General features: G+C 37.1%; 1 protein-coding gene across 14 annotated transcripts in view; it reads right to left on the bottom strand.

Moving 5' to 3' along the window:
- Positions 1 to 11821: 11821 nt before the first annotated feature.
- The window catches only part of hts (adducin 1-like protein hts), a 124963-nt gene continuing 109927 nt past the window's right edge, over positions 11822 to 26857 (bottom strand). For all 14 annotated transcript variants that reach the window (XM_083142407.1, XM_083142412.1, XM_083142409.1 and 11 more), the window contains 3 exons: positions 21068 to 21135; positions 15878 to 16019; positions 11822 to 13928 (listed from right to left, as the gene is read on the bottom strand). In XM_083142407.1, the coding sequence (XP_082998533.1) occupies positions 15894 to 16019; positions 21068 to 21135 (194 nt within the window). In that variant the 3' untranslated portion in view covers positions 11822 to 13928; positions 15878 to 15893. The remainder of the gene's footprint in view (positions 13929 to 15877; positions 16020 to 21067; positions 21136 to 26857) is intronic.

Here is a 26857-nt window from a genome sequence, read left to right as displayed (position 1 = left end):
TCTCCCTGTTCACCTATGTGGACCCACTTATCAAGCATTTCTCAGTGAGGTTTTGCCTGAACTACTAGAGGACGTGCCCTTGGCACTGAGACAAAGACTGTGGTTTCAACATGACGGTGCACCCCCCACATTTCGATCGGAATGTGCGCCATTTCCTCAATACCGTATTCCACAACCAGTGCATTGGCAGGGGAGGGCCTGTGCCATGGCCATCTCGATCATCTGATATTACGCCCCTGGATTTCTTCCTCTTGGGAGAGATGAAACGCCTGTCGTGTCAGCCGAGGACCTTGTTGCCCGTATCAATGTAGCTGCAGCATCGATAGCAGAAACGCCGGGGTTGTTGGGTCGCACTAGACAATCCTTGATTCGCCATTGTCACCTCTGCTTGGAAGTACATGGTGGACACTTTGAAAACAGTCTGTGATGAGGTTCCCTTCACATCTCCATTAAGCATACTGTGTGCCCTTCAGGGTATGCAACCTATGACAGTTCATTTTTTTCGTTTTTACGTCATGGTGCCCTTCGCTCAGGAAATTTTCTTTGTTTTTTGGTGCCATTCAACACATGAAAATTTTCGTCGATACCAGCTCACGCAGAACGCACACCCACCCCACTCCCGTCAACATCTTCATTCGCGTCCTTTGGGGAATCCCTTGTGCCAACATTGCACAACATTGCCACGTGATTTTTTGACAAGAGTGTATCCAATTTCTTAGTGTACCGCCCAACACCGACGACTTCTCTCCACCCGTTTTGCCATTATTCACTTCGGAAAATAATTTTCCCACGTTTTGAAACGTCAATAACTTGGCAACAAAGCCGTTTCCGGAATTTCGTTACATGAACTTTCCACCTTATTTTCACTCGTACAATCACCTCCCAAGCGTTGTAAACAAACTTACGAAACACCCTGTGTGTATATATATATATATATATATATATCATTGTTCTCTCTAATGCATTTTAAATTCCCAGACAGAGAAACAAGACTTGTTTTCATTGATTTTATTTTAAATGCATGAACAATAATTGTTTTGAGGAAAGGGAGTTTGCACATTTGAGAGACAATTTATGTAATTTTTGATATTGGTTTATTGTGAGATGGATGAATTGGTTGTGTAATATATTTAAATAATACAGAACATTCCCTGACATTCACTATGAGATTCAGCGGCAAGCAGCCTGGCGTCAACACTTGTCTTTCCCAGTGAACGGGATCCGCAACAGTCGCTAGAGTCTGCTATTAAAATTACAGTTTTCATATTGTGTACTAACCTTGACTACAGAAGGTGTTGAAAATGATGTCCCTCTGCTGCAACACATTCCTGGCATCTCCGAAGGAAATTGGCATTTACACGTGCAAGTTTGTCTACTGTAAATCTTTCGATTTCTTGTACAATACTCTCTTTCAACTCACGGATGGTGCGCGGATTGTCTTTGTATACTTTATTTTTTAGATTTCCCCATAAATAAAAATCGCAGGCTGACAAATCGGGGGATCTAGAGGGTCATAATCCTCTACTAATAACTCTGTCCTCGAAAATTTCCTTTATCAAATTCAATGTTTCGTCTGCTGTATGGGAAGTTGCTGAATCCTGCTGGAAATAAGCACTCTGACACTCAATATCGGTTAAATGTTGAAAAAATGGGGTGAGTGTGTTCTGTATCTGTCACTATTGATTGTATCGTAAAAAAAAATATATAGGGCCTATAATCCTATGTGCAGTTATAGCGCACCATATGCCAACCTTTTCATAATGTAAAGGAGTTTCATGAATGAGATGAGGATTTTCTGTACTCCAGTATCAATTGTTTTGTGTTATAACATGGCCATGTAAGTGAAACCATGCTCCACCTGTGAAAATAATAAATTTAGGATCCACAACGCCATCGGCAACACTTTGTAAAACCCAGTTACAAAAATTCACACGACTCGCATTATCTCTAGACTGTAATTCATGCACTATTGTCACTCTGTAGGGCTTAAATTTAAGAATTTTAGCGACTCTAAATGCTGTGGTTTTTGTGAAACACCTGTTTCTAGTGAGAGGCTGCAGAGAGATTTCCGAGGAGACTGTTCTAACCTTTGTCCTATCTCATCGAGTTTTTCCTCAGTAAGTACACGTGGGTTCTTCTTTCCAATTTTATTCAGAACTGACCCTGTTACTCAACTTTTTTACGAGGTTTAATATAGTGGTCCTTCGTTGCAAAATGTCGTCACGCTTCTCACAATTCCTCTTTCCGAAGTAACACTCTACAAGATAAATTCTTTGTTGTAATGTAAACTTTTGTGGTGCCATATTAAGCCACAATCTTCACCACATGGACACAACACAACTTCCGAGGGAGGATTATACTGGCGTCAGTCTGCAACGTCAACAGAAAGGGAAAGAGAGCAAAAAAAAACAAAAAAAAAAAACAGACTGTAGCGTGCGACTGTCATGGATCCCGTTCACCGGGAAAGACAATCGCTGATGCCGGGCCGGTTGCCGCAGTCTCGTAGCAAATGTCAGCGAATGCTCTGTATATGTTGTATATAATATGCATTAACTCTTTCGCTGCGGTCGTCGCATTTATGCACAGCACGCCAGGTGCCTTGCTCCGCGGAAGTCGCATTATTGCGAGTTCATACTTTCACTCACTGCGGGTGTCGCATTTCTGCAGTATGTCGCTTTTACTGACATCTGTTGATACTATTTGGAACAATTTGAACTTGTAGTTTTGTTTTTATCTGTATGATGTTGCTAATTACGCCTCCGTTTAGAATTCTTTGACATACGAGCATTGAGTGCTCTGACATGTCAGTTTCAAATGCATGTTCGAATGTAAACAACATGGCTTCGTCAAGTCGTCAACACTTGTCTGATAATGATGTTACTCAACTGTTATTTGCCGACTCAGAATCAGAAGGTGAATTAAGTTGTGACGATAATAGCGACAGTTTTTATGACTTCAAGTGGTGACAGTGATTGTGTAGTGTCTGATGAAGAATTTGTACTGCCGTCCATAACATCATGGAGCAGAGTGCAAAACAGCATTGATCTAGGTGCGGAAAGTTCGACACAGGCAAGTGCTAAGTTACTTGGTGACAGTACTGTATTTAGCACACCATTTTCTTGTTTTATCAAATATCTCCCCCGCTCAGTATTTGAACACAAAGCAGAACAAACTGAAGTTTTCGCCACCCAGTATCTTGATACTACTTACGAATTTCCACGCCGCTCCACCACTCTGCGTCATCCCGTGTTTTGAGAAATACCATACCATCAGGGACTACAGAATGGTTTGCCAGTGCAAGGAATGACTTTTGTAATTTCTCTATAACATATTTTGCAATGTATTTTTTTAAAATTATTCTTTCTAAAAAAATGTTGTTTTTTTTCAAAATTTCATAATTTCAAAATTTTTCAAAATATCATACCACCAGGGACTACAGAATGGTTTTCCAGTGCAAGGAATGACTTTTGTAAGTTCTCTATAACATATTTTGCAATGTAATTGTGTAAAATTATTGTTTCTAAAAAAATGTTTGTAAAATTATTGTTTCTAAAAAATGTTTTTTTTTTCCGAATTTCAAAATTTTTCAAAATATCATACCACCAGGGACTACAGAATGGTTTTCCAGTGCAAGGAATGAATTTTGTAAGTTCTCTCTCATATATAACGCAATGTAATTGTGAAAACTATTTGTTTATAGAAAAAATATGTTTTCAAATTTAATTACGCAGCCAAGGGATATTGTGTGCCAGAGAATTCCGCAGCGAAAGAGTTAAGGAAACCTTCAATACGCACACAATTCAGTGTCCACGTCGCTCCATATTGCATATGTGTGAAACATATATCATGCATGAAAGTTGTAGCCTACATGTTAATGTAAAAATAATATACTAATAATAATAATGTGGGTTCCAGGTTCGAATCCCAGCTTGGGCATGAATGTTTGTGAGTGTCCATTCATCATATCATCACTCATCCCCATCTTCGCAAATTAGCCAAAAGTGGTACAAAAGCAAAGTAAAATAAAGCTAATCAATAACAATAATAAAAATGTTATAATAATATTATTATTATTGATATGTTTATCCTGGTACTTGCCCCCTCCCCCCCCCCAGACAAAAATTCGTGGTTGCGCATCTGCGATGCATGTAGACCATCTAAGCCAGTGTTTCTCAACTACAGAGGCGGCAAGAAAAATCAATGTTTTTATTTAGGATTACATACTTCTTGATGACGAGACATCCATCCTGGTCATAGTGTTAATGCTTTTCCTTCTGTATTCATAAATATTTAGCTTCGGCTATTTTTATTTCAGTGTTTTGCTCTTGTTTATCCAATTGTGTACATATGATTTTATTGTATTTTAGTCTCTGCTCTCCCCGAGGAAACGGCATCCGCTATAGGACAATACGGGATAAGGCTAACAGTAAATTACAACGACAGATAGTCTCTCCAAATTATATTTATTGATGTGACTCTGGAGGTAATGATTGAAAACGGAAGGCACACCAGCTTGCCTAATCTGGAGACGCTTCCTCGAGCACAGCATAGTCCAGGATCACCAGCCCAATAGCTTAGGCGTAAACTTTACAAGAAATACATGACAAAAGAGACCCCACGTAATAGATCTCCTGCTTATATAACAGTAAGGTGCATGATCTTGTCATGCTGCATGTTTGACGTCAAGCTTACATAGGCATTAGGCAAGGCTCGTACATCGCTTGCACCCTACCGTCTACAGTATTGAAGTATTTTGACTTTGTTAGGTGTAAGGAGATAGTAAATACACTTCATACTCAGAAAATAATTAGGACTGGACCTACAGTTTAAAATGGGATCCAAACCACTGTGCATCAAACCCAGGGCCCCTTGATTACAAGGTGAGACTACCAATAGACAAGCCCATGTTAAGAAACACAAATGCACAGAAAGTTATAGGGAAAAAAAATATGCATAATGTGTAGTCAATGTTAGGATGCCCCCCCCCCCCCCAAAGTTAACCGAAAGTATTAACTACTTACGATTTCAGTTACCTTTTTTAAACCATCCTGTGTATTGCCAATTATATTTGTTCACTTTACTTTAAGCAATTTTGAAGTGTGGGAATTGAAAGTGCCAAAAGCAATTTAAATTTTGAGTTTCTTTTCATTTGACCCACCACACACGCACACGTTTACAATCATTCTTGAAGGTTTGGTATTTTCATTATTGACATTGAATGGCTGATTATTTCAAAGTGTATAAACCAAATTTATTAGGCACATTAGCCAGGTTATATTTCATATATGACGTGACTAGGGCAATGCAGGGTGAGTGTGTGTAAAGCTGGATAACAGGTAAAAATTGACGCCCTGAGCTTTGTTCTTCCTTGAATGTTTGCATAACCACTGTACATAATTTGAACATAAAAATATACTTTTACCTACAGTGGATACTTGTGCGCTTCAGACTCATTTCCAGACCTTAGAAAGGTTTATAACTTTAAATAAAAATGGATAAGAAGTTTGGCTAACCATGGAGTTCCTGAAGTACTTTTAACACACAAACATTTTTATTATTTTCAAAACACAAAGTATAATATGAACATAGGAAAGTAGAATCCAATTTAAGATATTCTGTCAATTAGAATTTATTGTACTGTAACTTTTGCAGTGTGTAGTAAATCAAGGTGAACAACTTTTCTTCGTAACTGCTTGTTGAGGCCTCATTTCGAGCCATTGAAAAATGGCATTTTCTATCTTGCATATGCAACTCCATGGTTGCCACTGGTCTATTTTTTTTTGTAGGATAAGATTCAAACAGTGATGGTATGCTATGAGAACAATACCATGCTAGTAGACATATTGTGAGGGTGCAGTTGCTAATCCTACCCTTTTCCTTCCGATAATGCATTTGTGGACTTCAAAGACTTGAAATCAGGATAGGGGTAGTGAGAATGTCATTGGAAAGTCACAGAATTTTGAAAAAGCTTTCAAACACCTGGAAAATTCAAGGAACCAGCATTTGAAGACAAGACACACATTTCAATTTTTCTTCCCAACAGGCACATAGGGAATGTTTTTAGTTTTCATGATTTATTTCAACACTGTTGAATAAACTTTATTCATTCAATTACCTTGCAAAGTTATAGACAGCACTTATACAATCTGAAATGTTATTTAACAATACATGGATAGTAGGGATGTGCCGAAGCCGATTACAGATGTATGAAAATCGGCCGAAATTGACACATCGGCATCGGTATCGGAATCAGCAAAAATCCGATATTTAAACCGGTACAGATTATACTAGAGTTTTTACCTTCTAATAAGTTTTATATTCTAGTTTTGTAAGATTTATTGAAAATTTGGTTATGATTCGTCATTATTGTAGAGTTTTTGTAATAAAATTATTGCAAACTCATTCAGAGGATCGGAAATAAAATAGTACATTGCTAAACCAGGATCTGCTGTTGTATCGGAAATTCAAAAATGAATATTCAAACCTGAAGCAAGTCCTGAGAAAATACTTGGGCATACCTGCTGCATCAGTATTCAGTGATTGAGTGCTCAGTGTTGTTGAACAGATTTGAGATAAGAGAAGTAGTAAGTTACTTCCTGAAGTGCTTCCAAATCTCGTGTTTCTGAAGTTGAATCTGGCAAAACAGGAATTCATTTTGCATTTTAAAGAACTGCTTGTGTACTAATGTTTAATCTCTTGAGAATCCATGTTCTTCTTAAAGGTTCACATAACATTTTGTAGATGCAAATGTACATTCGCATCTCTTGAGAATATATATGTATATACATATGATATGCAATAGAAATGTACATAGCAAATTTATTTTTGTCATGCTGAAAATAACATCCCATTTCTGTTTAATAATCTTATGTATCGGAATCTGTTAAATATCGGCATCGGTTCCAAAAATTATCGGTGAGTACATCGGCATCGGTAAATTTTCAGCTTCATCACATCCCTAATGGATAGCCTTGAAAAATATGGGAATTTTATTTGTAAGTTTTGCAAGAGATATTCACACCCAACAGGATTCATAGACTTCTTGTAATGTACTGCAAATTTTGTTGTTCTGATAAATAATAAATGCCAGTGGCAGCAATGAACATTTATCACGATTCATTTATAACATCATACTGTACTTAGTATGTGGCATGTTTTAAATGAAATGTCTCCAGTAATTTATCTGTCAGTTTATCAGTGATATAGGAGACATTCACAATGAAAAAGCCACTCGGGCAAGGCCTGGCCATTAGAGGGCTGTTGCACCATCGAGTTTAGTTGAAAATAAATGATGAATGATAAGGAAACAATTTCATCTGAAATATTCCACAAGAAAAGAAACCTATTGATTTGCAATCCTGGCAAGCACAAAGGCTTTTAATTTCAAGATTTTTCAAGGTTTAATTCCCCCCACCCCCCCAAAAAAAATTACCTTAAATTGATTTCTTCGACTTTACCAAGTTCTTCAGGTCAGTGGCCACCAGAGGCATATTCTGGGCACATGCGATGCATGCGTCAATTGTGGGAAAATAATTATTACTTTCACTTCAGATCCAAGAAATGTAATATAACCTTAGTTGAGCACTCTCGCGTAAAATAAATACTTCTCCTATATGAAGAAATTAGAATGTAGAAATGCTCATTAATGTCGTCGCAGAGCAAGCATTCCGATGTACCGCATCAGCAAAGGAAGATTTTAGCGTTGCTCACGTGCTTGACAGCTACAGAGAAGAGTATGCTTGTTGTTTCGTTGAACAAAGAGGTGGCAGAGATTTATATTTTTCCTTGGAGATACAGTGCAATGCACATTTAGTTTAAAGTTTGGTTTATTTTTATTTCTGGGCCTCTTTTAAAGTTCCACATGGCTTAATGAAGAATTTTCCCAAAATATTTTTAAAAAATGGCTGAAAATGAATCAGAGGGTGTGATACAGGATTATTATTATTTGACTTTGTAAAGCCAAAGAATGAGTTGATTGCTCTCTATTCTTAACCAGAGTTTGAAAATAAACCTGTACATGAACTAGTACCATATATGAACACGAACAATATTCATAACATTATGAATGAAACTTACAAGTTTGCTACACTCATTTTGTCAATACCAGCTTCAACTGCATCAGTGTAACGATCTTTTTCAGCATTAAGAAGAATTAATAATTATATTAGAGCAACCCAATCGCAAGAAAGATTAAGTGCGCTTGGTATATTATCCACTGAAAAAGAGCTGCTTCTGAAAATTAAAGCATTGCCCTCATTTTACGAAGATGTTATACGGGAATTTACCACTCAAAACAGAAGAGCAGAATTTACATTTAAATTATTTTAATTAAGTCTGGTCTTTTGTTCCTGAATATTAACTGTAACTATAATGTTATTTGCATAAGCCAAACAAACCTAAATTGTGAATCTCCAATGTAAATATAAACTGTTTATAAATATCAAGTGATTTTATAATTTTATGAAGACTTCCCGATCAGACATCAAACCTGGCGAGTTTTGAACTATTATCCATATACTTTATACGTTATGCAATATTTAGTAATGTTAATGTGCAAATCGTCAACTATTGAATACGTATAATGCTATCCCACATCCCATAATATACGTTTTAAAAAAATTGTGTACAGCATGCCCTTTATGAAAATCCAGGATACGCCACTGGTGGCAACCCTGAATAATATAGACTTGCACTACAAATTAATAAATAAATACAATCTTAGCACCCCTCTTCCAAAATAAAATTACAAAGATTCCATTGGTAGGGGCATGCATATTTCGTTTTTGACGAAAAAACGAAATTTGAAAAAACACATTGTAGTGTTAATTTTTCATGTTTTTGAAAGGTGTGAGATGCATTTTGTGACCATGTTTTGTCACGAAATAATGCGAAATTAACTGCAAAAAGCGAAATTAACTCTTAAACACGAAATTCAGGGTTTATTCACCGATGCGACACCTTCCGAGGTCTGAATTATCCTGAGAGTTATGCAATCCCCGGAAAATTGATTAATTCTGCTGTTAATATTGGAGAAGCAAAAATGGACTCCTTTACACAGAAATAAACTTAATACTCTGATAACTACATAAATGTGCTATTAGAAGTGAGATGTTAATTCTGTAGAATAAGTGTAGTTTTTAAATCAAATTTAGGATTATATTCACAATTTTAAAACCAAAATGTCTTTTTATATACCACTTTTCATCCAATTTTTCACCGCTATAACACCGATATTTTATTTTATTTACCGCTTTTGAACCTGAAATTGACTCAGTTTTTGTACCGAAATTTTGCTTTTTTATTTACCAAAAATATGTGCCTCTATCCATTGGTGTACCAGTTATGTGTACAAAATGTACCAAAACTTAACACATTGTCTGCGTTGATTTTTAGAATTTGGTTCACATCTTCATCATACAGGTTAACCTTTTACCTGGCTGAGGGCTGTGGATGTTTCCCCAAGGTCAAAGCAGAGCCTTCAACCTCAGAATCAACAACCACCCACAACCTGGACTTCACAGTCACAGTTCATATCAAGCATCAGAACATCGCTTTCAATGACTGCTTCCAGGTAGCCATCACATCCACCACTTCAATCCACGGACACCTCAGTAAGCAAGATGGGGGGGATACATATCAGCAATGAGTGCAACCACACCCCCTGGCCTGAACAAGGCCATCCAGTAACTTCCCAACCAAACTCACCTAGAACTGGCCCCACCTGTTCTTTACAAGCCTGGTAAAAGAACAGTTTTTCTCCATGCTTCTACATCTTCGACCTGGCAACTCTGCAACTTCAGTTTCTGCCTTCTTTTCTACCATTGACGTTGGGGCTCGTGGCCACGAAAATTTCCATTTTTTTCCTAGTGTCTGGCGAGTGTTTCCTCTTTCCTTTTATTTAGCCCTTGTGGCAAATGTTTTGTGCCAGATAATTTCTTGAAATATAAGGGTTTATTTTGTAATTTAACATAAAATTTCATGCAAATTTATGTTAAACTTAGATGGCTATTTGTATGGAATAGATCAGCAAGCTTGAAGTTCATACATAAAACACATTCTACAAATAAGTCACTGTAAAGTAACTTACAGTTACTATTTAACATAATGGTAACAGTTATTTTTCAAAAGAGTAACTGAGTGAGCTACCTTCCAGAGGAGAGTAACCGCGAGTGAGTTACCTTCCAGAGAAGAGTAACCGCGAGTGAGTTACCTTCCAGAGAAGAGTAACCGCGAGTGAGTTACCTTCCAGAGAAGAGTAACTGCAAGTGAGTTACCTTCCAGAGAAGAGTAACCGCAAGCATGGCCGTAGGCAGGAAAACTTTTCGGGGGGGGGGGGGGGGGGGGGGGGGGGTTCATTCATAATTGTTCCCATGGGCGTCGCCAGAAATTTGAATAATATAAATAATAACAATAATTATACAATAATAATTAAAATTTCATAATAATAAAACAATTTTATTCAAAAATAATAATAATAATAATTATTATTATTATTATTATTATTATGAGTGAATATCCAGCATAAAGGTTTTTTTTTTTTACGTTTCATACAGTGTGTACTGAAATGACCAATTATTATACTTTGTTATTAAATTTTAAGATACCTTCAAGAAAAAGCTCTAAAATTTAAATGGAAATTTTAGTCATAAAGTTTTTGTTGTTTGACCTTAAAACTTAATTTTGGAATTTTGAAAAGTGTGGAACCATTTATTCTCTTTAAAAACTTAGCCTGGTGTATGGATTGTAACCTCAATCGTGAACGTAATGTGCTACGAAACTGAAGATCGTAGTTTTGAACTCCTATGAAGGGGGATTTTTGACTTTATCGGACAGGGAATTTAAAAGTTTGAATGGAATATTGGGACAATCATAAGGGAATATTTAGTCTATATTCTTGTGACGGAGGAACAACGCTGGAAAGAGGACAGCAGAAGTGATAATGGAGGGGCCGCGGGTGGGCTGCGATTCTGAGAATAAATCCTGTTTCACTCAAGTTTCAGAATTCCAAATGTATGAAAATTCTAGCTCGCTCGTTTCAACATTGTCTCCTTGTATTTTTGTAATGCTTCAAAAAAAATTTTGAAAAGAGTTACAGATTTTGGTTTCTGAACTTCCATTAATCCAACATGTCAGATGTTTCGGGGGGGGGGGGGGGGTTGAACCCTAGAAACCCCCCCTCTAAATACGGCCATGACCGCAAGTGAGTTACCTTCCAGAGAAGAGTAACCGTGAGTGAGTTACCTTCCAGAGAAGAGTAACCGTGAGTTAGTTACCTTCCAGAGAAGAGTAACCGTGAGTGAGTTACCTTCCAGAGAAGAGTAACCGTGAGTGAGTTACCTTCCAGAGAAGAGTAACCGTGAGTGAGTTACCTTCCAGAGAAGAGTAACCGTGAGTGAGTTACCTTCCAGAGAAGAGTAACCGTGAGTGAGTTTACCTTCCAGAGAAGAGTAACCGTGAGTGAGTTACCTTCCAGAGAAGAGTAACCGTGAGTGAGTTTACCTTCCAGAGAAGAGTAACCGTGAGTGAGTTACCTTCCAGAGAAGAGTAACCGTGAGTGAGTTACCTTCCAGAGAAGAGTAACCATGAGTGAGTTACCTTCAGAGAAGAGTAACTGAGTGAGTTGGCTTATAACAAGAGTATCTTTTTGCTATCTAGCAAGTAACACCATGAACGAACAGCATACCACAAGCAACAAGCTAAGACACTTGACATAACCAGGTTACTTTTCAAAAATATATTTTTTTTAATTTCCAGTTTGCTTAATCAAGGATAAACAACTAAAGAAATCAAATTTCAGAGGTTGAGAAATGAAAATCAAAAATAAGAACCATCACTATTTAATATATTAAAAATGCAGCGTCCGTTATGGGAACTGCCTTTACTTTTATTGGACAGACCGTATTGTACATAATTATCTTTTTTCCCGTGAAAAAATCTTTCTTGCAACAAAAAGAAATGCAAAAAGGGGGACACAGTGAACAGTATTAAGAACAGTTGACTAAATAGCATCTTCACGGCACTTGCAGCAAATGCAAGAACCTTCGTGTATCCTTAGTGTGATCTTAAATGTTAGCAATTACGTTTTAAGTGTACATGATTTTAAAATAGGACTGGCATGCTTTATAATATCTAAATTACACTTCATGGAAACATTTTTTTTAAAATAAAAAAAAATCCTATGTCATTCTTGTTATCTACTAGTAAAATCACAGATCAAAAATTTGCTTGAATGAATCACACAAGAATGGATAGGACCGAGTGAAAAAAGAGCAGTCACATACCACAATTTCCGAACAACGAAAACTGTGGATTACATTCATAAAAAGAACTGTCAGGTTTCTAATTTTTGCTTTTTTTCTTTAATCTAGAAGCATAATATTCTTTTGTCTTGCCATTACCTTGATGAACTGTATTATATTAATAAAATTTTCTGCACTATGCAACTGCCTGCATTACGATGTGTTTCAGCGATTGCTATCAAGCAAGTAACAATATGAACAAACAGCATACCACAAGTAACAAGGTAAGACACTTCATATAACCTAGAAAACAGGCACACTGGAAGCTTTGCGAGTTGGTGTAGTCCCTTACAAGCTCAATCAGGAGCTATAGAGTTCATATTTTAAAACAATTTTGTACATAAGTCAGCTTAATTTTATCAATCACCATATTCTTCATGTACTGGCAACATGAATTAAATTTATTCAACAAATGACTCTAAAATCAGAGCACGCTTGTCATATTTTCTTTGATGAGCAGATACACACACACAACACCATCTCACAAAGCGGCGCCTGATTCAAGAACAATGTGTGTTCTATAAAACTTTTTTTTACTCCTAGTGATTTTTTTTTAAATCTGTAAAACATTACATAGTATTTAAAGAATACACTAGTTACACTAATGACCTATAAAAATTCACTACATAAAAGCTCATAAAACATTGATGGCATACATAACAAATCGACAGCAGGCTGTGTACTTTTTAACAACTCAAAGCGCGATGATGCAAAATCCTGAGCAGATATTGACAACCAACTAACATGAATTCACATTTAACTTCTTTGCGTATGCTTTCTCTTTTGTTTAACATACAACAGATCTGCATCACAATAAAAGCAATGATTCTATAAAATATTTCTTGATAGAACATTATAAAGCTTGAAGAATTACATCAGCATTCCTTTTTTTTTTTTAAAAAAAAAAGAAAAATAAACCCCAAAATTACTTTGTGCACGAAAAGTATTTCTTATTAAGAGTATTCCTGCTCATTTCTTTCCATTTTGATTGGAAATTTTTTTACAATGCAAATAATTCACTCGTGCTATTAAAATATCATATAAAACATACAATCTATCCTATAATATGTTATCTTTTCAAAAAATGTAAAAAGCATTTTTGGGGTTGCTTGACTGAACCACAATAAACAATCAACCTATACATAGACATCCCATTCTTGATTAGCGTATTATTGTTACCCATGCAAAAAAAAAAAGGACTGTACAAGGAAAAAAAATAATAGCACGCAAGTCAAATTCAGCACTTTTTTTTGTCAGTTTGTCTGAAAATCGAAGGTAACAAAATTATAGTTGCTTGGATATTCTGGACAAGTCTTCAAGAATACATGACAACTACCATGTTAATAGAGCTCACTTCTTGTTAGTTACCTCATGTATTACCACACTTTCCTATTTGTATTTACTGTTTGCCCAAATGTCACACATTTATATATTCATTTTTTTTTGTCTTCTGACACACACATGCTGGGATTTTTTCCCGCTTCAAATTTGCAAGCAATGCAAACATTAGCAAGTGGAACACACTAACCAAGTTATCAGCGACTATACATTAGTTGCAAAGTGGCAGTCTTCAATAATTTTTTCTCTTAAAAAAAGGATGACATTAGTAGTTAATTCACCTGGCAGTGTCTGAAAAAGAAAATAACACTGTTTTACTCAACACTTCAAATGTATAGGAAATTATTACTAAACGCACAGCCATGAAAATAGGTAGCTGGGTAGAATTACACTGGTGCCACATATGGAAAAGCAAGGTGAGAGCGGGGCAAAAGTTCTGTTGCCTAGTTCAAGCGTCAGACCGACTGATCAACATACAACCCCACTTTTTTTAATGGGACACCTGGAGGGATGATACGGTCCAGGTATTAGTGTATGGCTACTATAGTAGAACCACGAGCAAAACAACCTGCGCAGACCCGCAAGTCCTGTGCACCGTACCCCCGCAAGTAGGTGAGGGGGAGAGTTGACCATGCTTCCTTATGGCCGGAGGGAAGAAGGGAAAGCTGTGCGGGGACTTCTCGTCCCAAGGTTTTTTTCCTTGTGGTCGATCTATAGGTTTGGTCTTCACGGCCAGGAGAAGAGAGATCATAAGCAAATATATTCTGTGTATAGCTTTTCTGTATCGTGTTTCATTGTACATGAATGTTTCAGACATAACATGCAGTTGCAATTAAATATGTTGTTTGTTCACTGTCTGGTTTTTATCTTGGGTAACTACAAGTATTAACCTACATTACCATGTCCTACACTCGAACCTATCAATTTGGCACTGCGGACAGGATCGGAAGGATTCTGATCATAGATCTTTCTCTTGAAACACTTTTGTGTCATCCGTGACCTTTCAAGCAAATACTGCCAGCTTGTATCACATGGATTACAAAGACCAACTCTACAACGAGATTCTCGTTAAACCTCCGAACACACAGGGTTATGACTGACATGGCAACAGCGTGAACTTTCACCACTGTCTAATTTCATGGCCGTGAGTTTAGTTATTAATATCAATATATGTAATTATAACTGTGCCGTCTTAGTTTAACTTTATCTCACTGCTACTGTTTTTATATTTATTTCTGTTCATTACGGCTGAACCAATACTGATATCACAGATCTCTGAGGAGGAGTGGTGCCAGAGGTCCCGGGTTTAAATCCTGACCTAGTCAAGGGAAAAAAAAAGAGAGAGAGAGAGAGAGAGAGAGAGAGAGAGAGAGAGAGAGAGAGAGAGAGAGAGAGAGAAAGAGAGAGAGAAGGAGAGAGAGAAGGAGAGAGAGAAGGAGAGAGAGAGAGAGAGAGACGAGTCTGTCTCTCAATCTCTCTCTCTCAAGAGGAAGAAGAAAGGGAGAAAGGAACTCCTCTCTTTCTTTCTTTCTTTCTCTCTCTCTCTCTCTCTCATGTTCCTTGAGTGCCCTTTATTAATTTCATATCGTCTCTCATCCTTCATCTTCGTGATTAGCCAAAAGTGGCAGAAAAAGGAAAGCAAAATAAATCAAACAATATTGATGTAACTACCAATACCAATTCCCACTGGTATGGATACTTGAAAATTGTAATAGTTCAAAGGAATTCACAGTTTTTATAAATTTTAATACATAATCTTTCCATTGGAACTATACCATAGCAATCTACTAGAATTTTGCTTTAAAATATTTATAATTTTCTGCGGTGGCCTAGTCGGTAGGACATCTGACTGACACGCAGAAGACCCGGGTTCGATCCCCAGGGTGGGTGATCTAAGGTCGGAATGTGTCTGGCCTTGTCGCCACAAAGTGACTCTGGCGCTCACCCAGCCTCAAATCAATGGGTAGGAGGGGGAGTGTAACAGTGGCCAGAGCATGGTGTTGATCACATAACCTCCAAAATGGCAGAGATCGAGAATGCTTGGGGCCCTTCCCCCACATCCCCTAAATGTGTCTTCATGCATGGAGAACCTTACCTTAACTTTACCGTGAGAATTTAATCACAAAATGATAGTTCAGAAATTTGCACTTGCCATGCTGTATCTACCTTTAACGACAGGAATTAAGATTTTGAGAATTGGCATTTCTGCACTAATCAGCCTTAGTTTAGACAGCACATACCTGTAATATATCTTGTCTATGCTTCGGCTAACTTCTTCTTGTCCTTCTTCTTCTTAAGGAAGGATGGTGTCCTCAAGCCTTTCTTCTTCTTCTTGTCCTTTTTAGGTGATTCTTCTGTGGACACGTCCTTTGTTGGGGAACCCTAGAAGACGACACAAAAGGATGACATTTTTGTTTCAGCAGCCTATTTGCAGAATGAAGCCTCCCCGATGGCGCAATGGTAGCATCGTAATCAAGGGGTCCTGGATTCGATACCTGGTGGAGGTACATAGTGGTTCGGATTCCACTTTAAATTGTAGGTCCAGTCCCGATTAGCCTTACTGTGCATATAGTAGACTTAAAACACCAAATCAACAAACCAACCTATTTGCAGAAAATTGCAATGACTCTTGGGATTTCATAGTTGATGTGTATTCTTCATCATGAACATGAGAAATTTTTTTTGAAAATAAATAAGAACATTATAGGGATGTTGTCACATGGAATTTTTGCTCAATACAAAATTTACCGATCCAAGTAACTGATGTAAGACATGAAGCTTTCCTGGCAATGAATGGTGAACAGGTTCCTTCAGGCTATCATCCAGGTGAATACTGGAAACCTGGTCACCAGTAACTGATATTCCCCTGACCCAATAAAGCGGAACTCAAGAATTTATATTCCCGGATTTTACAATTTCCTTTATTTTAAGTTTTTCTAGTTTGGTCTCCTGTAAAACAAAATCGAGGTTCCACTGTATAAAATTACAAACGTTCCACAGGGACCCTGAATGGTTCATTACCTCCTTCATTAATATTTAATCATGTGACTGCAGCGAGTTTTGCTGTTCAAAAAAGAAGTACTGCATTTAGATAGTTTACAAACCAGGTTATATGAATTTTATGTTTACATTCATAAAAATATAAAATTATACAGGGTGTCCCAAATAAAAGTATACCCAGATCGAAGGTTTTCATGTTCTCTGAGAATTTATAATTTCTCACTGTCACTTGTAAATAACCCTACCACGCTACCACTATCCAATAAACAAGAACTACAAATTATTATCACAAATCAAATCAGCATACATTCGAGTTGGGTATACTTATATTTGGGACACGCTGTAGAATTTTACTCTAAATTATAGGCTATTTTTGTATAAATATTTGATCAATAAAACAATATGCATATATCAAGTGGGGTACTAATTACGAGGGTGGTTTGAAAAGTTCTCGGAATCACCACCAGATGTCAGTGCTAGGACAACGAGGTTCCCGCATAGTAATAGGCCATACTTTATTAATAAACACGTGGCGCGTCAGTGTTCTGGGTAGAGATCTGTGGTTTGTAGTTGTTCCCGTGCAGTGCTTTGTGAAGATGGAAAAAAATCGAGATTCGAGCGGTGATTAAGTACTTCGTAAAGAAAGGTATGAAAGCAAAGGAAATTCATGCCGATTTTCTGAACACACTGGGGGACTCTGCTCCTTCATATTCAACTGTTGCAAAGTGGACAAACGAGTTTAAATTTGGTCGGGACAGCTTAGAAGATGATCCACGTAGTGGTCGCCCAAAATGTGCTACTACCCCAGAAATTATTGAAAAAGTGCATAAATTGGTCATGGAGGATCGCCGACTGAAAGTGCGTGAAATTGCTGAAGCTATAGGAATGTCATCCGAACGGGCGTATCACATTTTAACAGTTGAATTGGATATGAGAAAATTATCTGCAAGATGGGTGCCGTGACTTTTAACACAGGACCATAAACGCATCAGAGTGGACATTTCCGAACAATGTTTGACTCGTTTTAAGAGAAACTAAACAGATTTTTTGCGCTGGTTTGTGACGACAGATGAAACGTGGGTCCACTACTATACCCAGAGACAAAACAACAGTCAAAGCAGTGGAAACATGTTTGATTCACCACCACCAAAGAAAGCAAAGGCAATACGGTCGGCCGGAAAGGTAATGGCATCAGTGTTTTGGGATGCGAAAGGGATTCTGTTGATCGATTATCTTCCCACTGGTCAAACAATTACGGGACAATACTACACTAATCTCCTCGACCAACTAAAGCATAAGATACGGGAAAAGAGACCAGGTTTGGCAAGAAAGAAAATCATCTTGCTTCAGGACTATGCACGCCCTCACACAAGTGTCGTTGCCATGGCAAAAATTCATGAACTTGGTTGCGAATTGTTGCCACATCCACCTTTATTCGCCTGATTTGGCTCCCTCAGACTTCCATCTTTTCCCCAAACTCAAAAGTTTCGTCGGTGGACGGAGATTCTCTTCAAAGGAAGAACTAATAGCCGAAGTTGACACGTATTTCACAGGCCTGGACGAATCTAATTTTCGAGATGGGATCAAGGCATTGGAACATCGCTGGACCAAGTGCATTAGTGTACAGGGAGACTACATTGAAAAATAAAAAAATCACTGTTGTAAGTCGTTTCTTTCTATTCCATTCCGAGAACTTTTCAAACCACCCTCGTACTCTGCCCCATCCCTAGAATATACCCTTTTGTAAAATATAAATATAGATTTCTGCTTGGATTCTGTAACATTACTATACCATATCAACCTTTATAAACTGATAGAAGTACTGATATAAAATTTACAGATACCAACATTCAACCAATGCAATATTAAGTGGCAAATGTTCCGTGAAAAATTTTAACACTGAATTCACCCTTCTTAATTAATGTCGGAAATAGGTATTGCATTAGAAAAATTGCAAAATTAAGAATTTACAAAACCAGACTACATGAATTATACACATTATAAAAATACATAAAACATTGATGATGAAATTGTAGAATTATGTATTCAATTGCAATCAATTTATGGAATTTAGATTAGTTAAATTGTTGGCAATTTTACTGTTGAATTGACATGACTGTATCAGCACACAGTTATAGAGTACTAATCACTCTCTGAAATACCTACTTTAAATATTCATAGAATATTAAAAAAAAAAATAGGTGCCAATTTGCCTTTAACATATAATTTCAATACAGGATTAATAATAACTGTACATTTTGCACAATTTCCAGAATATTTGAATTCTGGACAAGTATCTGACAGTTTCTCATTCAAGACAAATCTAGTGATGAAGGAATTGGAAGGATGAAAGGAAAAATATCCTTTTATTAATACAACATCCTGAAGCTCGCCAGTTGAACGCTCATTCACCCCAAATTCCAGCAGATGCAGAGCCGAGCAACAAGAATTTTCCACTCGGCTCTGCACAGTCAGCAAGGCAATGGCCCTCGCCAGTGGTGAGTGCACCTCCACTGTAAATTTCCACCTGCACCCAGGGATACTCCAGGTGAACAGTTGGAGGTGCAAAGTCCACCACGTCACGACAAAATTTCCATGTATAAAAACCTCTGGAGACAATCAATCAATCTCCATACTATCAGCAACTCGAGAAATGAAACCACGACATCTGCCACTTAACACTTACAGTGCTGACCTCGAAGTCCCTTTCCGTCCCAAGAATGCTGACCATTTTCACTACTTTTTAAAAAATCATCTCAAAAACTAAAAATTTAAAATATGTGTATCATACACTGTTGAAAAGTTTGTTTCTTCCCCTTTATTTTGATATGTTACATTATAACCACATGGCTACCTTGGACGTTTCATCATAAATGATATGAAATGTACTAAAAATAAAAAGTTGACGATATATGACATGCAGTGGCGGCAATTGGGTCCCAAAACTGAGGGGGGGGGGGGGGGGCAAGGTGCCAAAACTAAGGGGGGCAAAGACAGTATATTTCCCTTTGTAGATAAGATTTAGCATAGTATGGGGGCAAAATTGCCGAAAATTGGGGATCAACTACCCCCCTTGACCCCCCTAATCGCCGGCACTGTAGAAAAGGGAAGCAAGCATATCGCTACCAGACAACGACGCGAACAGAACCGTTATGAGCACTTGCAGACCATCTAGTGGAAGTACGATGTCCAAACATTACTCAGGATTGCTAACTCCGTAAATGTACAGCAAATGACCGTTGAAATAAATTTTGAATTAAAGTCCGTATATATACATGATCTGCACACTAGACAAGTTCGGGAATTCCGTATATATACATGATTAGCACTATAAGTGTTAAGAGATCGCAACATTACGAGGCAGCAACGAGCAAGCAGAACGAGAAGCAGTCCCAACTACGGAGAACCAGAAGCCGAAAGCCAGCCCGAGTCCGGATAATCAGTGCTCTGTCGAATTAAGCTGCCGCCTATTATCGCTGCCAACCCGTCTCCATCTGACAGTCGCCGACGCCAGAAGCAGAGGGCCAGAACAACAAGCAACGGGGGTGAGTAGCGTTCAACGACTTAGGCTCTTAACAATCCTTCATCCGCACCATTCAGGGTAGAGGTGGTTCAGCAAGACCCAAACTAAAACCTAACTTATTTAACCGAGCTACGTCCTGGCGTGACTATCCCGTGCCATACCCGACGTCATGCTACACTAGATATCACCAACATTGGCCAATACAAATCCAGACAGACAATCACTATCAATTCAGTCTTAATATTTTGCATTATAAATCGTTACCTAGGTAGCTAGCTGGCTGTGCAACAGTTTCAGGCAACTACAATGTTCTGGCTATTAATTTCCATTGTACAATGTGCTAAGGACAAATCATAGTTAGTAGGGTACCTGACTGCTACATCAGATAACTGGGTTAGATTCCCAGTATGGATCCATGCAAAAAAGGCTCTATCAGTTTCCTACCTGAGGGGTAGCAGTGTGGTCTTGATCACATCACTTCCACAAAGGCTAAGGTTGAGAATGTGTGGAGCAATGTCTGTGTACTTTTCTGACATCTACAAAGACTGTCTGATTGACATACTGGAAACTTGTCCAGAGAGCATCTAAGTCACCATTTTTATTCTCTAGTTCTATAACCACCAAGTTTACTATTTTTATATGAAGTATACAAGTACGTGTGTCCGTAAAATTCAACATGGTGCACATTATGTTATACTTTGCACATACAAAATATGCACTGCAGCAAAAAATAAAGGCTTGGTTAGGACTTGAACCCTGAGACCCAAGTCTGTTCTGGTTGAGGCTATATTTTCTCACTCATTTCTACAAAAGCACAGAGTTAAGTGAATTGGCTATGAAGTAGAAATGCCATTTTGAAACAAGCAACTTGTAAATAATTGTATCTAGTGTAATTATATCGACTTACCTCTTTACTACTATGTGAAAATGTACTTTGATGTGCGTCTGGGTCATCCCCATTGATAGCTGTTTCTCCTGAAACAACATATTAACATGAGACATTATCATCGTAACATCTTTTATATGTTGTTTCCAAACAGCAGCATCATGTCAAAATAAAAGACAAATTCAACTTCTGTCCATTCCCTTAATGATTTTCAAGCATTACAATTACCTCAGAGACCCCCTTTAAAAAAAGATTTGAGCTACCCACAGCAGAAAGTCTGGTACTGCCATTGTTAATATTCTGAAACAATTATTTTGCTGAGGGTTGGCATGTTTAAAGCACTTCTATAATCAAACAGTATATGGATGAAACAGTTTTACTTCATACTTACCGTACACTGCTGTTACTGTCAATGTATTTTGTTGTATTCAAAACAAAATGTAATATTTCAGAAAACAGAGGCCACCTAGGGGATAGATTGGGGCATGGTAACCGTGGAAAGGTTGGACCTTCTCAAACAGCCTTGTGTGAAATTTACAAGCAATGTAAATAGGTATTTTACGAAGTCAGTCAAGTGTTTACTTCATAACTATAAACACAGTCCTTCCTCGGATGACAACAGATTCTTTATCAACAATCATAGAAAATAAGACATGTTGACATGTTTTATCTGCTTAAAACATGTTCTTTTTGTTATTGATTAAACACTGACCAAAATATTTCAAACATAAAAAAAGTTTAATTTGATTATTTAAAAAAAAAAACCACTTGCTTTTGCTAATTTCGTAAACTGAAACAATACTTTTGCTCCCTTCATAATTGTTTTTTTAGTTTTATAATTTAGGTAACCTGAAAGTTTGTACAGAATCAATGTTATAATTTTCACCATGAACTTTACAGGTTTCCTATGATTATGACAGATTCCACACAGAAATATATAAAAATTAAAGGACACAAAATACACTGAAGTTAAAAAAAAAAGCTGTTGATATTTTACAGCCTTACAGGAATAAGAGATGGCAACACTGCTCAGTGTTGCCAGATGACAAAACCAACCTCCTGCTTGTGGTCTGCCCTTTCAGATCTTACCTTTTCTTGTTTTAACACTGCATGCATGTCAACATTTATTCACAAAAGGCACTTTTCATTCTTTGCAACTCTACAATAATACTTCACATAAACTGGTAATGAATGAACCTTGTTGCATACATAGGTGCCTTCAAGCACCACATTGTCCAAAGCTGAAATAACTAATGCTTGAAACTCTTCTTCACTTCCTACATCTTACAATTTTACTGCAATTTCTGCCAGAATACACGTAACTGGATCCATCACAGGGTGAAAAGAACCGACTTTCGATGTAGAATTAATGTTATACTGTAAGTAAACATTTACTCTAAATGTGTACTTATTTATTCACTGTATGCAATAATAAGACTTTTGTTAAATGAAATACAAGTTTGAATGAGATGTAGAAAAAAAAATTACATGTGCTAAATAATCATAATACATAGTAATATATCGTAAATGTATCCAAGTAGAAGACTGGAATAAAATTTGTCCACTCATTTTAATTTCTTTGTACTTCATTTCTTTTGTGAAGATACCAGACAATGGCGGGGAAGGTGCCGAGAAATATTTTAACCACTTTTCAACTATTGTCTTGCTAAATGGTGGGAGCTGTACAACGAAGATCAATAGTTAAAAATCACAGCATGAACACATTTAAAATTCACTTATTGTACAAAGCAGACTTTTTGTAAACGGTAGTAGTCACTGAATTTGACAAAAATTTGCAAATCAAATGGATGTTGTATTTATTTTCTTTATATGAAGAGTAAAATCTGATTCGACTTTGCCTTTAAAAAATCCTTGCATTGACAGGCATGTGAAGTTGTTACAAATTTACCTAACTCTGGAAACATTTGTAGTTTTTGATATTATTAAATAAAATTTGAAATGTAATAATTATATTAGCACAAAAGAAGTCAATGCTGTTTTGTATACAAAGTCCTATTTAAATATTTTTTTCTCTTCCAAATATTTTTTGAGGCTTTCAGTTAAATTGTTTATCTTTCAAAATAACGGAACACAGTTTTCTAAGAATTGTTTGATTTAAGACACAAAATTCAAATCACAAATCAAAATTTGCAAATGAACAAAAAATCAATGTTACAATGACAAATAAAATGCAGAAAGACTGATCTTGCCATCTGTCATGAAGAAATTACAGATATTCAAGGTTTCATGCAAAAAATAAACAAAGAATAAGATAATGACACTAATCTGCCATGAAGAAATTACAGATATTCAAGGTTTCATGCAAAAAACAAAGATAATGACACTAATACAAGTAAGACAAAACCAAAAATTGCAAAAGAAGCTGAAGAATGGTGATTATTTGTATTTAAAATTACTCTTATGAACATAAATAAAATATTCTCAATAAATGTGTGTGTGTGCAAGGATCTTAGGATGCTAACTGATCTTTTTATCTTGAATCGTCAAATACACAAATGGGAGAAAAGAAAGATTTCTTCTTAGTCGTTTCATAACACAACACCACTGGAAACGCTATCAACTTCATCCACCGTATCAACCTCACGTTCCACATGCATTATGCTCATCTCCTACCGAATTCTGAATCTTTACAGTAACAGGGCGTAACAGAGACGAAACTGTAACGTATGATGCAACACACGAATAGACTGGAGGCCTGCCGGCAGGCCTATTTCCAAACATATCAAGCACCTGGACTGGACGAGTATCCCAATTCACTATATTACCAACCAAATCTGCATTGCATACCCCATTGGTCATACTGGAGAAAATATCATCTGCAAAGGTAATGCAATTTAAGGCATTATTGTCATGCAGTGCAATAAAAGAATAACTTTCGTTTTATTAGAAGCATCCATATTTATTTTTTGATGGAAACACGAAATGTGAAATAACTAGAGGCACATATTTTTGGTAAATAAAAAAGCAAAATTTCGGTACAAAAACGGAGTCGATTTCGAGTTCAAAAGCGGTAAATAAAATAAAATTTCCATGTTATAGCGGTGAATAATCACATCAAAAGTGCTACATTATATGACATTTTGGTTTTAAAATTGTGAATATAATCCTAAATTTGATTTAAAAACTGCACTTATTACACAAAATAAACTTATCCCTTCTAATAGCACATTTATGTAGTTACCAGAGTATTAAGTTTATTCCTGTGTAAAGCGGTCCATTTTTGCTTCTCAAATATTTACAGCAGAATTAATCAATTTTCCGTGAATTGCATAACTCACAGGATACTTCAGACTTCAAAAAGTGTCGCGTCGGTATATAAAGGGTAAATTTCATGTTTAAGAGCATATTTCGCATTTTTCAGTTCATTTCGCATTATTTAGTTTCAAAACAGGGTAGAAAAATGCACCTCACACCTTTCAGAACCATGAAAAATGAACATTACAGCATGTTATTTCATATTTCGCGTTTTCGTCAAAAACGAAATTTGCATGCCTCTAGAATAACACACTGTACTGTTCATTTTTCCTATTTTTGAAAGGTGGTTACGAAATGAACTGAAACAGGAAATTTGGAGTTTATTTCCCGACGAAACACTTTCTGAACTCTGAATTATCCTGAGAGTTATGCGCAAATCATAGAAAATTGATTAATTCTGCTGTAAATATTTGAGAAGCAAAAATGGATTCCTTTACACACGAATATATTACTACTCTGATAACTACACAAATGTGTTATCAGAAGGGAAAAGTTTATTTTGTGTAATAAGTGTACATTTAAAATCAAATTTAGGGCTATATTCACCATTTTGACACCGAAATGCCATTTTATACACCACTTTCGGTCTCGAAATGTGCCCAGTTTTTGTACCGAAATCTTAATCTTTTATTCACTATAAATGTACGGCTCTACTAATCATGAATTAAACAAGCAAACAAGATGTGCTTACTATAAGTGATATTAAATTATGGAACATTAACAAAATATATGTAGCATTTCTGAGAAACTGATTCCATCAATTTGGCAACACTTCTTGCAACGACAGGAGGATCACAGTTTAATGTCAAGTGTTTTTTTTTTTCACTAAATAGGGTAGTAGTATTCGTACTTTCTTCAGTGGTAGTCAATAATTTTCTGCTGATCATTACGGAACTTAGCACTTGTTACACGTGGCACTCTTGAATATAACTTTGCTTTGTGCAAATTTCATTGCAATCTTCAGCTGGAAGTACATGCATTCCACTTGTAAGATGCAATTCATACTGAACTGAGGTGCAGTGCTGTTCAGAAAAAGTAGCATATTCTTTAATAAACTGTTAAATTTGTATGTAATCTTCTCTTAACAAGAATATACAACACTGCACAAATTCGTGTCTTTGTATTTTTGCCTTCAGCACCTATTACTTTCAATGATCTGCTGCCTTCATATACTACAACAGATTTCTTTGTGTACGCATGTAAATAATAAATCAGTTGAATACTGCAATATTCTACAACTGAATCTCCTTGCATGCACATATTCCTTGCATCGTAGATTTATTGTCCTAGTTCATGGTTGTTACAAGGATTTCTTATGTAATGATTCAGAACATTATCAAACTCACGGTGGTCTAGTTGGTAAGGTGTCTGACTGCCACGTGGGAGACCCGAGTTTGATTCCTGAGATGGATGATCTAAGGTTGGAATTTTTCCAGCCTTGTCCCTGCATAAAGTAGCTCTGGGGGTCACCCAGCATCAAATCAATGGGTACCGGAGGTCAACCCAGGAAAGGGGGGGGGGGGGATAAAGGCAGCCAGAGCATGGTGCCAAATTTGGGAGGGAAACGAACACCCATGCCAAGGCTGGGAGTCGAACCCAAGGTAGGGTCAGGATTGGAACCCCTGTGTCCTCCACCCAAAACTCTGAATCAATGGGGTAAGGGGTGTCTATCCCCCTCCCTGATCATATATGTGAGAGAGAGAGAGAGAGAAAGAGAGAGAAAGAGAGAGACAGACAGAGACAGACAGAGACAGAGACAGAGAGAGAGAGAGAGAGAGAGAGAGAGAGAGAGAGAGAGAGAGACAGAGACAGAGACAGAGAGAGAGAGAGAGAGAGAGACAGACAGAGAGAGAGAGAGACAGAGAGAGAGAGAGAGAGGGCCTCATTAGGAGGAAGGGAGTCGAAAGAAGAAAGGGGAGAAGAGGAGGAAGAAGAGATTCTTTCTTTCCTTCAGTTCTCTCTCCCTCCCTCCATCCATCCATTCCCTCCTCTCTCTCTTCATTCTTCTTCCTTCTTTTCTCCTCCTTCGCTGAAAGCAAGACGGAGGGAAAGAAAGAAAGAGGGGAGGAGAGAAAGAAAGAAAGAGGGGAGAAGGAGAGAAAGAAAGAAAGAGGGGAGAAGGAGAGAGAGTATTTTTCTCTCACACACACACACAAAGGGGGAAGGGGAGAAACTCATTTTCTATATGAGGAGAAAAGAGAGAGCGAAAGGGGAAGATGAAAAGTAACGTAACTCTCTCTCAGAAACGATCACCACCTCCAAAATGGCCGAGATCGAGAATGCGTGGTGCTGTGCCTTCATGGCATGGTGCTAAATGCATGGGGAACTTTACCTTTACCAAATAATTAACTGATGAAGTGAGTGTGTTCTGAAACATTGCATGAGAAAAAGTGTTTATATGCTTACAACAATCTTGAACTAGAAGCAGATTTTTGCAACTGGAAAAAAAAAAATCTAAGGAAGATTATGCAAGTCCATTCTCACACTCTCTCACTCACATATGCACATACTTTATGACAATGAACAAGGAAAAAA

The sequence above is a fragment of the Lepisma saccharinum genome, chromosome 21 (assembly GCF_977018435.1).
Source record: "Lepisma saccharinum chromosome 21, izLepSacc3.1, whole genome shotgun sequence".
Lineage (NCBI taxonomy): Eukaryota > Metazoa > Arthropoda > Insecta > Zygentoma > Lepismatidae > Lepisma > Lepisma saccharinum.
Note: the sequence above shows the minus strand (reverse complement) of the source record. Positions and strands in the feature narration are given on the sequence as shown.